Raw genomic sequence first — 15,629 nt, 5'->3', positions numbered from 1 at the left:
ATAAAGTCCTAGAATTAGGTGAGGTGAAGGTAGCTGGACAGTTTTATTTTTGCTGGAGTATAACTTTGACACTGATTTTATCAGTGAAGGGGTGGCCTTTGTATTCCCTTCGGAGTCTACAAGATCATGGAGGTTTAGTGGGAGACTTTAGATCTTTATAATGACCATTTCCACACAAGACAAACAAACACTAAAAATACAGCTAGCCAGCCAGGTGCTGCACAGCCTGCAGCCAGCCCGATTTGGCTGCTTCCAGCACTCTTACGACCTGAAGCTTGCAGGCAGCTGTCCAAAGGCCAAAAAGCAAAGGTGCGGTATGGTCACTGCTGCCCCTTGGTCAGAACCTGGAGCCTTCCTCAGGGTACCTCAGTCCTGACCTAACCCTGCCTGTGCCTGTTGTGGTGTGAGCTCTGTGGCATTGCTGTCCCTTCTTTATCCAAAGGAAGTAAGCAGGGAAAGGGAAGATGACAGCTAGTAAGAAACACAGGGACAAAAAGGTTGATAACACAACTGTATAATCCCTACTGCAGCACCTCAGCCTTTTGGGAGAGTGGGTATGTGCCACAGGCAGCATAGACTTGGACGTTTTCTGGTCAGATTGATCCCTCTTAGACATCTGCTGCTGCTCCCCACATCCAACTGGGAGGACAAAGCATTACTCACAGTTTGCTAATCTGGCAGCTCCACCTCAGGGTCACTGAAAAGAGGGAAGGGAAACAAAGACCTGTGCATTTGAGTCACCCTTTTTTGCCCAGCCCTCACCTTTCATGATAAAAGCCCTGCAGCCACAAACAGCTGGCTCACAAACCTCCGCAATGCAGCCCTACTTCAGCATACATGCTCTTCTTATAGTGACTGTTACCCTGAGTCCAGTGACTGCTGCAGGACAGAGTAAAAATGATGCCACCAGAGAAGATGTCTATCCCCCTCTGTGGGACCTTGCCCCTGAAAGCCTGCTGAATTTCCTAGTAAAGGACAACAAAATTGTCATCAATGCTTGGAACTATCAAGAACGACTGGGGCTGTATAAGAATTTGCTAAACTCTTCAACCAAATATTTTACTGCCTTTGGATCCCAAAATTTTGGCAATATTCTCTGGGGATTACCGTTGCAGCATGGGTGGCAATTTCGTACAGGTATGAGTTATGTCCTTATGCTGCTGAAACAACAAAGTGTTTACCAGACCCACTTTGGGTCATCCTTTCCAAGGGTTCTGCCTTGCAAGCCCAGGATAGTCTCAGACAGTGTAAATTTTGGGATACTGAGATAAGACGCTTATTTGAAAAAGGAATTCTGAATGAAGGGAACGCCCTTGCCTTGTTGAGCAATAGCAATTAAACTTCCTGACAGGAAAAGGTATTGCTCCACATAGGACTGGTCAGAATCCAGAAGATCTGTGGTTTAGAATGGCAATATTTTGCTTAACTAAAAATCTTTGAAAAGATATTCCCAGTTGCTCCACTTTATAGTAGGTATATTTCAGGGCCTGCACTCTGCAGTGCTGTTTTTAAATTGTTAACTGATTAAATTGTTAATGTTATGATCTTCTATTGGTGATTTGATTGTTGGAAGTCCACCTCTCCCTCTGACAATTTGTTTCCATTTGCCCTTTTTGATCAGTTTAGGAGGAGCCTCGTTATTTTCAAAATATGTTTTTTACAAAAAAATAAATTTTGTTCTGTTTGTTGGGGGGTTGTTTTGTTTGGATTTTGTGGGGGTTTTTTGTGGTTTTTTTTTTTTTCTTTTTAATGATGTTTGAATTCTAATGTCTCATCCCCCAAAAGCCAGTTGTTATCTGGGGCAGTCATGCATGTTTGCTTGTTGGCCGTGCCAGGCAAGCAGAAACAGAAACACATGTGAAAAGTCCCTTGAGGCTAAGGCTGCAATATTTTATCAGGGACTTTATCAGAGAACATTTCTCCCACACGCTACTTCACATGCAGGAGCCAGTGAAGCTTTCCATTCAATGCTAGAGTTGACTTGCCTTGTTCTAGCAACCATGAGAGGTGGGAAGAAGGGAATAAGAATCAATGATGTTTTCAGGAACTTGCGCCTGGTGGTAATGAAGCATGAGCAAATGCATCTGTCCACCTGTTGTTTTCTTTATTGGTTGCAATCTGTAGTTTCATGAGGTGGTGGTTTGGCTGAAGCTGTACATTTGGAAGAAGACAGAGGTGCCACAGCTGGTGGTGAAGGAAGTCTGCCAGCATTTAGTCACACCTAATGGAAAATTAACTGCTAAGTCAAAAGGAGGAAAAGGAGGTAGAGTAAGCAAAATCCAAGCAGGCAACTAGCTGGCAAACATATAGCAGCAAGAAGAATTTGGTGGAGTTTAGGCAAGCTTTTTCCTCTTTCCCTCCTTTATGTACAGGAAAAGAAAGGAGATGAAGAGGATGGCTGGTGCAGCAGGAAAGTTGACCCAATGTGTGGCAGAGGCAAAGATGACTGGATGCAGAACTACACTTGAGTGGTGACCTGCTGGAAAGGGTCTAGTTATGTAGCATAGACTCATCCACAAAGCGAAGATATGCCTGGTGGCAGTGACGGTTCCCAAATAGAGATGAGGGATACGGTAGGTGACAGGAAGATCTGCACCTGTTTGCACAGACAGGTAAAAACTTACTGTGACCTGCCAAAGAGTCATAGGGCTGGTCCTTAGACAAGGAGATATATTTTTGAAATTACGTGATCAGAAGGTTAAAAAATTAGTAGAAGGAAAAATATCACATGGTTGGAAAGAGTTTTACAGTAAAAAATATGAGAAGTTGAAAGATAAATGGGCAAGGGGGAAAGGAAGACGTAATTTTGGTGCATACAGTAATGAGGTTAGCAACTAGCTAAACCTAATACAAATAGGCAGCTGGACTAGATTAGTGAGGAATGAACAAAGCACTTGTATATTGACATAATAAACTTTGGCAAACAAAAGCAGGATTTGAATTCATGGTGCAAGACAAAAGGTCCTTCAAAATACTACAAAAGCTGTTGAATTAACAATTCTGTCTGGTTATGTCTGTCAGTTATGGTGCTGAGAAAATATTTTTAGGGATATGGCCCTATGTAAACCATAAAGAGCAAGTGAAGCTGCTATTTAATAAGAGTGGTGCAAAGATTTTTGATAATCCACTCATGGAAATAAAATTAAATCAGTAATTTTCCTAAATTTACAATAGAGAATAATGTTGAGACACCTATGGCTGACAGAAATGAGACTGTGGAAGTAGAAATTGTCACTTAGGAGTGTGAGAGTACAGACTGAGGAAACTGGATAGTCTCTATCCCCACTTGGAAGAATTGACATACAGAAGTGCAAATCCAGGAGCAAGAACTTTAAGAAAGACTCAGGTCATATTGTATGTCTGAAGAGTGGGAAAGGTTGTACCTATATTTAAGAAAAAGGAAAAAAGGGATAAGGACATAAAAACATTTTTTCTCTTGCGTCAGCAGTAGATGATACATTAGAACAACTATAGAGGAAAGAATATTTAAAGAAATGGAGCTAAATGGAGAAAAAGGGATAAAGCATAGCTTATGTGAATCAAAGGTAGGTTGTGTCAGACTAACTTGATATCTTCTTTTATGATATAAGTGGTTTTTTATCAAAGTCCAGAAATGCATTTCCTCCCTTTGTAAAATCAAAGCACAACAGCTGCGTTTAGCTTTCTCATTACAACCTTGCCACAAAAAAAAAGCACAGAAATCTTGCTGATGACGTTGCACATAGTTGCTAAGAACATACAGCTGGGAGGGACTGTCAGTATAAAGAAAGACACAAATAGCTTTGGTGTACCTGAAGGCTGAAGTTAACGATTGTGTAAGCACAGGGAATAGGAGGGAGGAGAGAACAAAACTGGAGTGTAGACCTGAAACTGGAGTTAGTGCTCTCAGCTCCAAGTAATTCATACATGTCTTATAATTATCACTAATACTGCCTGGGACTCCTCATTTTCCCAAAACACGTATGCTAACAGTTTTTGGTAAATCTCGCATACAATTCTTCTGCAACATTTCGTCTTTTTCTTCTTTTCCTTTATCCTTCCCATTCATCTCCTTTGTACACCAGTGAACTACTGCTGCCTATTTCTGACTCCTTTTGTGGAAGCAGGATCTTGGGAAAAAAAATTGTCTTTCTGTAAATACTAAAAAATACCATTTTTCATTTAAAAACCCCATCCTGTTGAACTGCATTCCTCACCACTGCAAGTTCATGTTCTCAGCATTCTGCCACTGAAAGATACAGCCTTGAGCAGCTGGCATACCCCAAAGAACAAGCTCTGTCCAGTCAGCTAGAGAAGATAATTAGGATAATCTGTATGCACATGCTTCATGATCATCTCTTCTTGTCAAGTAAAAAGTATCAGAAAATTTGGTTTGGCTTTTAAAGACTGTAATGAGGTTTAGATGTCAGAAACGACACAGTCGTTATTCAGCTGACTCATCAGAGAGTGTGTTCTGCAGTGCCGAGCTTGGAAACTTCTGGAGTAACTCAGGTCATTGGACCTGACCATGGTAATTTCATGTCATACACTTAGAGCAGACTTTCTGACTCACTACATGATTACTTACCACATAATGTACATGTACATTATGCTTTCAGGAATTAGGCTGTTTCTCCAGGTCACGTGCTTAAAGTAAAATATGCCTTACATGCTGTCATGAATAATTGTGAAATGCCTTGCATGTTTGCTAAAGCACACATGCTTGAGAACCCTGCTAGTGAGATACAACGTTTACATGCTTAGCTTCACAGTAAGGCATGTCTGTATGCGTCATTGAACAGGAAGGGATTCTGTACCACACAACCCAGCTAGGTGAGACACAATTACTAGCACATTTAATTTGTGCTATTCTGCTCATTACGCAGCTCTCCTACACCAGCAGCCTTGCATCTATTGAGAATGTTGCATCAGCTGTGCATGTGTTCATGTCCGTATGTGCATGTATATTTATATCTCCATAAAAATATCACTGCAATGTCCTACTTTCAGACAGTTCCATAAATTCTTAGAATACATTTACAGTGAGGAATAAATTGAACTGTAAAACACAATCAAATTACTATGCACTGCATGAAGTATTGACTGAGAAATTCAACTGCTCTAGGAACAGTAGTTCATGAAGCAAAGCAACAGTAATTGTTCTGCTTCTCTGAGCAAAATTCTGCATGCTTTACTCCTATACATTTTTTTTACCACATTGGGATTTCTTGTGTGAAAAAGACTGAGAAGTATTTGGTGTATTATTTCATTTGATTCAGGCAGATTAGCAGATCCTTCCAGCGTGACTTCCTGTGGCTATGAAGATGGAGACCTCTTGTGCATATCTGTAAGAAGCTGGTGGTCCTGTAAGTATATGCTATTACAATGTTCTTCTCCAAGATATGATTAGTGTCCTAGAAGGCAATTTAGAATCTTTCTTCCCCTTAGACTTCAGTATTACAAAGTAATTTCAGTGCTACATAATTCTCCATCAAAAACTTGCAGCAAGACACTTAAGTGTGAGTAAATGAAAGTTAATTGACTTCAATAACTTATTTGAGGAAGGATTGAAATGCAAATTTGCAGCCTTAAAAATGTTTACACTGCAAAAATACATGTAATAATGTGTGGGAAACACCATGATGAGTGTTTATATGGGTAGACATTAGTAGAAATTAGTTTTGAATTACTCCAGAGCAGATTTATTTGGTTTAGATGCTGGTACTTCAAACTAAAACTTAAGTGTGAGAATATCAAGCAGGAATCTTTGTGGTTCTTGCATCACACTTGGTAATACAAATCTGACAGGATCTTTCTGCCTTCAGTTGCACCTCCACAACTTCACTGTGGTCGGTAGGCTACACAGAATGAAATAAAGGGAGGCTGTGCCCATGATGTCCAAATAAATTCACTACCTTCATTACACTGACATTTACCCATCAGGCCTTCAATATTCAGCTAGAACTTAGTTAATCCTTTGGCCTGGTGTACATGAGCTATGAGGCAATTTCTGTTCACTTCAGTACTGGCACTGGAGTTCTGGTAGGTTAAAATGTTGTTTAATTTTTTTTTCATTATTCTAGTAAGTAACAACAAACCGAAGACAATGGCAGAAAGAGAGAGAAGTGTAAAGATTTGAGTTTCCAGTGTCAATGCCCCTGACATTTTCAGTGTTTTCCTCAATATCTCTAAAAATACACTTCCAGAAAACTCAGTCTTCCCCAAAATGGAAACATCCAAAATTCCTGTTAATTTTGCCAATTCAGGCCACTCATATGCTACTCTGTTGAACTGGATCCCTCCAGTTAATACATGATTTCTCTTAGCCTGAGAGACACTAGAATTTCATTTGTGAAAATGCGTATCACAGGTGTAACAGGAGAAAGGGTCTATCCATTACACCAAAGCAAATATACATTGCAGGAAGCAGTGCCATCTCAATCACAGTGGTATCAGATTTGGAACCACTTTTGCACTAGGCAGCGCAGAGAAAAGGCAAAGTGACAAAGCCTGCTGAAGGACCAGCTGTGAACTAACTCAGCCATAGGTGCTGTTGGCATCACTCCTGGTAGATGTGGCAGAGCACCTTATCCTCCTGTGGGACGTGAGGGTAGGTCCACTGCCAGGATGATGGGAGAAATAACAGTGTGTAAGACAGGATACTATAACCAGGTTTTTAAACAGAAAGGAAAAAAACATTTACATCCACTTCTAGCTAAGAGCTTTGCAGAAGAGGAAAGGAAGGAATCTGGAATGCTACATGCAACTCAAGGGTATCCATTTATTGTCGCACAGAGCAATCCAATGAATAACACTTGTAACATTAATAGAAAAAGGACTGATACTACAATGCTCTTTGTCTCAACTGCAAGAACATGTGTAGCCTATTTCCCTCTGGTATTTTTACAGCTACTGTTGATATGGAAACAGGCTCCTCAAACAACAATGCATACCTAGATTTCCACAGAGTTCATCTTACAAGGCAAATTTTTTCTGAGCCCATGAAAAAACATAAAAAAGTGTTAAATTTTCTCATTTGATTAATCAAAAATATTTGATTAATTTGCCTACACAAATTGAACAACCTATCCTAACCAGTCCAAATAGAATCTTCCAAACGATGTTTTTGTTTCCGTTTTTCAAAAGCTGAATGAACACATTATTACAAAAAACAACACACCCTTTTTCTCTGATTTGCATCAAAGTCAGTATTTTTAGAGACTCAATTTCAGACTTTTTTCTGAAACTGGAACTCTGACTATTTTAGAAGGTTTATTTTTAAAGAAATGGAACTGATAGATAGGATGGGGGGAAGAAAGACAAGACCAACCTATAGATTACAATCCCTACTTACATCTAAAGGCAATAAAATGATGGATTTTTTTAGTTTAAATATTCTTTCCCTTCCTAGGGAAGGGAAAGCCTCATGTCCTTCTTCTTATAGCATATTTTCCCTCCATCACTTCTGTCCCTCGCTCCATCAGCTTCCCTGCTGTCCTGTAACAAGTCCCCCTTTCCACCAGACCTGCTCCGTTCCTTCCCTGTGACATAAGCACTTTGTTGTAGAGGCCCTCTGAATGAAGCTTCTGGCTGTGAGTCAGCAATTAAATGTATACATCTTCAAGCAAACAAAAGCGTAAGCATGTAAATGTAAAGTAAAATGAAAGCTCACTGTGATACTCCAACTTCAGTTTCCAGTCTCTGGGTGGCTAGCACTAGGTGCTCTGTGCGAAGGTGTCCCAAGCAGTGATGAGTAACAAGGGTCATTGCATAGCCCTGTGCAAGCAGGGGACCTTCCTGGAATGCAAACCACCACCCCTACTTTCTCGGTGTTTGCATTCCTGCTCCTCACTTACTTCTAAACACTGCACATTTGCTTGATACTTATTTTGTTGCCTCCAGAATATGTATAAACTCAGCCTTGATTTACCCTATTGCAGCAGCAATGTGCAAAAAGCCTTTCAGAGTGCACAAAAAAGTCGTTCTGTTCTGAGCATGTAAGGAGTTTTGGCTGGCCTTCAGGGCAGCCCTCTATGGCATGAGTAGTTTTGTGAGGCCAGGAATGAGCTTGACCAGTAACTCACATTTAATATGCCCCAAGGTGTATGAGACACTCTGTGCTTAAGACCTGCTGTCCTTTTTGCCTAGAATCATATTCAGTATAGTCCTCTCCTGCATTGTTTTTTGCCCTCTGAGTCACCCAAGCAGGTACAAATAAGTAATATATGCAAGCCCACTTAAAAGAATGTACGTACTTTCTGATGTGAAATCCAGGTTTCAACACTTCTCATGAAAACAGTGAAGAAGTAAGCCCCACCTTAGCAACGACTCCCAGCATGACACTTCTCATCACTTGAGACTTCTCCTTTGCACTTCTGACTGGCCACACGTTTCCTACTGAATTCCCAGCCAGGGCCACTTACAGGAGGTGGAACAACGGTTTCCCATGAGTAAGGACAGAGATACATGGTAGATGGTCAGGTTTTGTTGATTTTGGTCCTCACTGCTGGGACTGTATACAAAATACCTAGGCAGTCCGTGGCCCTGAGACCAAACGTGAGCAAATGACTTCTCAGCACGACAGGTCAGGAGTACCCACTCAAGAGGGAGAGCAGCTCATTTCCAAGACCTTCTTCACTTATAGTTATTAAACTTTATTTCTATGAAACAAGCAAAATTAAGAGGAGAATTTAAAACCCTCCTTTCAAATGAGGAATATCAAATAACCCTATGGGCACTCTCACTGGAGATGTGGTCTGCCACAGGTGAGAACTGAACCTGGGTTCCTACGTGCTGGGTCTGAGTGCTCCAACTTACGGACCAGACCAAAGGAAGCCATCATCCTAAAATAAATGTAAACAAACACACAGGGGTAACTTCCAAACACTTTTCAGTGAGAAAAAACTTTTTTAAAAGGAAAATTACTATTTTACAGTAAAACATCACTAGTATTTTAGTATAGCCTTTTCCTTTCTTATATGCCTAGGATACATAGAAGAGGGTTTTGTAGGAAACCAATACTCATGGAGTACCCCTTAGTCTTTCTGTACTTAGTTTGCAACTAATATTTGAGAGACTTCTGATGTCCTGTCCGTGACAACCTATAAAGATCTAACTTCTGTCAGTTGTTTGTCATTTCCTGCAAAGTATAGCACACTGCCAGCTCATACAAGGCTATTAACAGAAAATATATAAATTAATATTACAGATCATATCTCAGTCGATACAGAGATCATCATTAATGTGTTTCAGTACACGTCCCACTGCTGAATGCAGTTGTATCAGTGGCAATCAGTGCAAGGTTGTATTTGGCTTGGGAGGGTGTTCATTTTTCTCTGCGGGAATTTTTCATTTGCTTGTGGTTAACACCTCCTCCTTTTCAATTATTCTTTCAGGTATGAATTACTACCTGGCTGTCATCCCCTTTCTGGGGGCAGTGGAGGCTGGCCTGTTTGGGCAGCTGCCCTACGAGATAGAAATATTGCCACCAGAGGAGCGAAGAGCTGATTTCTGTTACAGTGTTGCTGACTGCCGGTCTCACATTCCCAAGCTCATGGATGACTGGAAGGCCTATTTTGAAGTACATAATTTTACTTTTTTTTTTCATATTTTGTAAGAAAAGATACCAGAATATTACCTTTTACAACTATTATTACTGTTATTTGTAAGATTCAGACGGCTTGGTTTCCTTTCAATAACAGCTTGGTATAAAAGTAACAAGCAGGAAAAAATGAAAAGCATAACATAAAGTGAGTCAGGGATTAGAAGGCCAGGATTTTTACAGGTTATGGCTTTTTATTTCCTTCCTTTAAGATAATTCTGTATTTTGGACTCTTTCCCAAGAGAGTGTTTTGTTAACAGTTATATTTGTATTCTTCCTATACTGCTTATGTTAGAAATGCAAAATAAGCATGTGAGATAGAACACTACCTTTGAGAAAGGCCTTGTGTTGGTTTTATAGGGTCCATTTATTCCTTTGAACATCTGAAAAACTGAGAATGTGGAAGCTTCATTCAGAAGGACACTTATATATGCAAGTAGATACTCTCTTTCCTCCTCATTCAGCCATTCCCTATCCCAAAGATGACAAGATTTGTAACTTCATAGATTCAATACTATTTTCATAGGTAGACTTCTATATTCAATGTTTTTGTTAGTATTTAAATAATTGATAATGATTAGAAAGTTTAAACCATAAGCAACTCTTGGCAACTGTGAGTGAAGGTAGAGGTTTCAGGTGCAAGACTGGATTTGTTTTCTCTAAGATTTTTCCTAAGCAGTATGTTTCAGAAGTCATTATAAAAGACCCACTCCTTAAATAGCCATAATGATAAACATTAAGGACCATTTTCTTATTTTTTGAAAACCCTCAGAAAACTGTGGCAAAAAACAGTATAAACATGTTTTCAAGGAATCTAGTGTTTCAGCATGGAAGCATCCACAGCACTGAGATACAAAAGTCCACTGAATTATTGTGACAGAATACCTAAACTATGTGGATAAAGCCCTTGCTCTGTTGAAGTCAAAGAACAGCAACTCCCGTTAACTTCAGTGGGGATATGTATTCACTTGATAAATAATCTGTGCTTATCATCTATTTGTCCCTATGTCAGACATTACAGTTACTTACAAAGCAGCACATTCTAACTACTCAAAAACATTTTCCTTTAGCTTGCAAACTTACTATTTTATGAGGTATGTACATAAGTCTAAAAAATTCATTGTGTCTAAACCTCCCCCCACTTCTCTACCTTGTTTCCTCCCTGTTGCTGCAGTACCTGTTATCTACAGAACACAAAGCCGTGAGCTCTGCAACCTTCTCCTCCTTCAGCCTGGATGGTGCCCTCCATCTCATGTGGAAGGCGCATGTTGCCTCCATTGCTTATGCACTGCCCAAGTTTCAGGACAGGTACGGCTACAAGAGAGGTGGCCAAGGGGGATCTTCCCACCTACATGCCTCTTTGGAAGGACTGTACCACAACAAAGCCTGCATGAGCTTTCTTACGTTAGGCCTCTACTCTTCAGGCTCTGCTCTTCCTTCCACGCTCTGGGAACACGGGATGACCAGTGAGAGGTGGCTGCCCAGGCTGCGTGGGCTTAAAATGAGATGCTGATTCCTCTCGGGGAGCCAGGAGCTCTGTTTAGTCTGGGCAGGGGCAGCGATGCCAGGAGAAATTAGGTGTGAAGTGCTGAAGGAGACTTTAAGTCACTGTGGCACTGAAACCACTCAGGATTTTATACTGAACAAAATACACTTGGGATAAAAGATCGACTAATGTGTTCTACAAAGGGTTTCAATTACCTATTACATCTTTATTCTGATCTCTTTCAGCTTAAAATATCTCTCTGATCCAGAAGCAAATTTCGGTGAAGACTGGGCTAATGCTGTAGATTTCATTGCAGCCACACACTTCTCTACAGATTTACTGACTACACACAGCTTCCAGGCCTTCCTGCCCCAGAGGATGCTCATTGAAGGGGATGCCCTCCCATCCATTAGTGACTTCAGTCCACAGCAAAATAGTGTCCTGCTTTCGCTGAGAGCTCTTCACAAAGCAAATCGATTAACAGGTACGAGCCTCACTTACAAATGTCTGTAGTCTGTAAATATTCAATATCTTGCTCTCTCTTCCTATAGTTTCTCCATACAAACACAGGGATTTTTGATATAAAATAGTATAAACACTTCCTAGAGACTAACAGTAAGAATACAACCATAAGTAAACACCACAGGAGAGAGCAAATGCAGCAATGGGATAACACTGATGATGCACAGTGAGGATTTCACACGAGGCAAATGCATCGTTTGCTGGAGCAGATGATCTTACTTTTTTTCCTGTAGTTTTCACAGGACACAGACAGCAGTTTGTGTTTTGCCAGTTAAATCTGAAACCATAAAAGCTGTAAATTAAGTTATTAGATCAGTTGAGGTCTTTGCAAACAAATGGGCAAATAATCATGAAAACAGTTTGTGTGTGTCCTGGGGGTTGTGGGTTTTTTGTTTTTGTTTTGTTTTGTCTCAGCCTGTTGTTTAACAGAGAATAGCACCTGTCCCGGCAAAACTGTGTCCTTAAACAATACTGGCTTCATCGCGTTCACTAAAATAAGTTGTGCATCACCATCCAGCGGTGACACACAGAATGACACTCTTCTGAGGTTTCAGTTCAGTCGTCGGTACTGCTGGGGTCGATACTTTTGTCTGTCCTTTATGAAGGAAAGTTATTTTGAACCTTTAAATGAAAATACAATACAAAAATACACTGAAAAACTAGTATCCTGAGCTATGCAATTTGTTTGGGTGATCCTCTCCTGTCCATACGTTTCAGTGAAAATTCCCTCACTAACTGTATTTGTAGCTGGAAAAGACACGTAATGAAGCTATTCAGCCTTACAAAAGAGCATCACAGTGACAACATACCTCATACCCTCCACACAGCATTATTTCTCGCAGTTTGAATAGGGGCCTTAACACCTCTGTCCCATGCCTGGCAGTCTATGCCACAGTCAGGGCTTCCTGACCTGCCTCCGGGGGGGAGGGGGACACAGCAAGGAAAACCCCAACCTGTGGGTTCCGCGGAGCAAGCAGAGCTCCAAAGCAGCAAAGCAGATGAGAGCAGCACTGGAGGGAGAAAGGAAAAGAGACATGATGCTGAACACGGTAGAGGGAAGCAAACAGAGGGATGAAGAAGTTTCATGCAGGTGCCGCCATAATAATGATGTCCGTAGCTGAAATACCTTGCTTTGCAGGTGGGAGGTTTCCCTTACTCTGAAGGGATGGGCTTTGCATTCAGCTGAGAGTCAAATGCCAGCTAACTTGACCTGGTGACTGATTTGCAGATCAGAAAAGGAGCTTTAAAGTAAATTTTACTTAAGTCTGGATCCACAGCTTCAGCGGGGACCTGAAACACTAGTTCCTATTGCTACAAAAACTCATGTAACGTGACATACCATTTTTGTAGAGTTGGATCCCTCAAACTTTTAAATATATCCTGTGACATGTGAAGTGCTCTTCTGGTACTACAAACTTCAACAGCAGATAGAGCATCTCAGTACCTCATAGGATGGGACCCTGTCCAAACCAGAGTGAGATTAATCTCTTGATTCAGAGTTTAATTACTCTCCTTTTTCATCTAGATGCTTCTGCCAGTCCTGCAGGGACCAGTACTGAGAGAGTGCTGTGCTACCTCTAAAGCTTCTCAACTTAAGGGCAGTCAGAAGCTTTACTTTTTATGCTCTGCCCCTCACTGACATCCACAGGCAGAACAGCAGATGCCTTGCTATTCAAGACCTTTCCCGCTGTTGTCATCTTTCCTGTGGTCCATCTTGCCTAGGCAAGAGGGCTGTTTGTTGCCTCCTCTTAACTCCTCATCTCCGCAGTACAATACTGTGCAAATTCAGTTCTTCATTGTTGCCAATTTTATATAAAAGTATACTGTGCAGGAGAATAAACTCCTCTTGCTTTTCCAGCAGGCCGTTTTTTACTTTCAGATTTCCTCTGTGGGCCCTTTATCTACCATAAAGGTCAGCACTGAGAGGAGTGGGGAGCCAGTAATAACTACCCTGTGAACGGGTGCTAATGCTGGACTGGTCAGGCATGCTTCCTAGAGACCCACTGCTTATTTCTTGGATGAAAGTATTAGGATCATTTGCTTCTTTAGCTTGAGGCCTTAGCTGGCAGAAAGTGCAAATTCTTGGTTGCTTTAGAGTGAAAAAAAAGATGTGTGTGATTATAACTACCAGGCTACTGCTTCATAAGACATGAAGCTATGTACAATTGCAGACCAAGACCTTAACACACATCTTCAATCATTTTGACTTGCAACACTGTTGACAAGGGAACAAGCCCGGTTGTCTGTCAATACAAAGCATCCTAAGCGAAATGAATGGCCTGCTTCTCCCTACACATTTGTAGATAGTTCTTACCCCATCGGCATGCTCCAGCTTTGTCTACATTTCACTGTCTACAGGAGAGCATTGGGTGTTTGTTGCCAGACATGCGCTTCGTCCCTGGTGTGCCGCGAGCTGTGTGTGCTCCATGTTAATTTGACAATGTCATGTTGTGTTTCTTTCCAAGGAGGACTGCTGTTGAAGCTCTGGCAAAAGGCTATGTCTACCGAAGCAGGAAGAAAAATGGGCCGCAAACTGATTGAAGAATTGGCTATGAGCCAGAAGTTTGACCTAGTGGGAATACATAATGATTTGAAAGGAGCCGATTTGACAGTGCCCAGCTTCTTGAGGAAAAGCAGTTCCAACATTGATTGATTTAATCTTTTAGCAGATATGTGTCTGGTAATCTGGCCTTGGTAATTCCTTACAGCAGGATTTCCTGAGTAGCCATGCGCGCATCTCTCTCACACTGAATCAATATTTTTATCCTTAATTTTTCTAATTAACTTATTTCTTTAAATCAATTCCTTATAAATAAAAGACCTCACAGAAAATCTTACTTTATTACTTTTTTTGACTTTCTATATAATGTATCGTTATTGGAGACAAAATTAAATAAAGGCAACTTATATTCTGTTTCAGACTGGTTTGCCCCTTGTATACAAGGATCACACCAGATACGTAATTACTCAGGTCCTTGATGGTCTAACAGATGAACATCAGAAACTTTTCTTTGAAGTTCTGATCCCAGACCAATGCCTTGACTGTTTCCTACCACAGCTGTTATTTTGCAGACCAGCGGCAATCAAATTTGAAGGTTTTGGGCTGTTCAGATCAAGTACTAGAGTATAGATGGATCCTCTCGGTATGCTGATTTGCAACAAGTGTGTGCCTCCTGTGGTACTGTGGAGCCAGCCTTGAGAAGTCCTGAAGCAAACGAGCTTGTTCTGTAGCAGCTAGGACATGACCAACAGAGATTTCTGGTATTTGATTAATTTCCCTTACCTCAAGAAAGCATTGATCTATCAATTTATGTGATTACATAGTCTGTATAGCCAGGGGCTGTTTTTCCATTCCCCATATCTATACCTTCTTCTTGCAGCGTGTCATATGTTACATTTGATTACTGAGGAAGAGACGCATTCATACTGTTCGCACTCCCAGCACCTGGCACACTCAGACCCAAGTGCTGATCCCAGTCTTCTGGGCGATAAGACATATTGGGAGTTTATTGTAATAACTTGGCATCAGAGGTTGTGGGGAAGAAGGACAGGAGTCCTGCAGGCAGACAGGGGTTGAAAATTCTTAGGAAATCTGCTGACTTTGATCATCCATCCTTATGAAAACTTCCCCTAGAGACCAGGCATGGCTGGAGCTCCCTTTCTGTGGTGAGCAGTGGATGGCCTCTGCCTCTGCATCCTATCACATTATATCCTGCAGTACAGCATAGTTAAAAATAACACAAGCCTTAGACTCATAAGTCAAAATAGAGGAAAGCACTCAGCCACCAGTTTAGGTCTGCCCCACATTTTCTGTTGCACCTAGCATCTCTGTTGGTAACTGTGCCCCACACACCTCGCTTGGAAGGAGAAAGGCAAGTGCCACTCGCTCTTCTGCTGGAGCACACGGTTCCGCCCTGTTGTGCTCACGTACATCTGTAGCCATTGTAGCAACAGCTCTTCTGAAACGCGTACAGCAGTCAAAGGTTTCCCACAGACGTCAGGGGTGAGATTTAGACTCTTCCTCCAGCGCCAGAATGGCTG

General features: G+C 41.2%; 1 protein-coding gene across 1 annotated transcript; it reads left to right on the top strand.

Moving 5' to 3' along the window:
- The first annotated feature begins 815 nt into the window (after positions 1-815).
- C6H6orf58 (chromosome 6 C6orf58 homolog) lies at positions 816-14,470 on the top strand. Its single transcript, XM_056344431.1, is given in 7 exon segments — positions 816-1,137; positions 5,259-5,345; positions 9,375-9,559; positions 10,755-10,888; positions 11,312-11,550; positions 14,054-14,175; positions 14,178-14,470. Coding segments are annotated over 7 exon segments (1,149 nt in total). The 3' UTR covers positions 14,238-14,470.
- The last annotated feature ends 1,159 nt before the right edge of the window (positions 14,471-15,629 follow it).

Source organism: Falco biarmicus, chromosome 6 (assembly GCF_023638135.1).
Source record: "Falco biarmicus isolate bFalBia1 chromosome 6, bFalBia1.pri, whole genome shotgun sequence".
NCBI lineage: Eukaryota > Metazoa > Chordata > Aves > Falconiformes > Falconidae > Falco > Falco biarmicus.
This window is presented reverse-complemented; position numbering and strand designations above follow the sequence as displayed.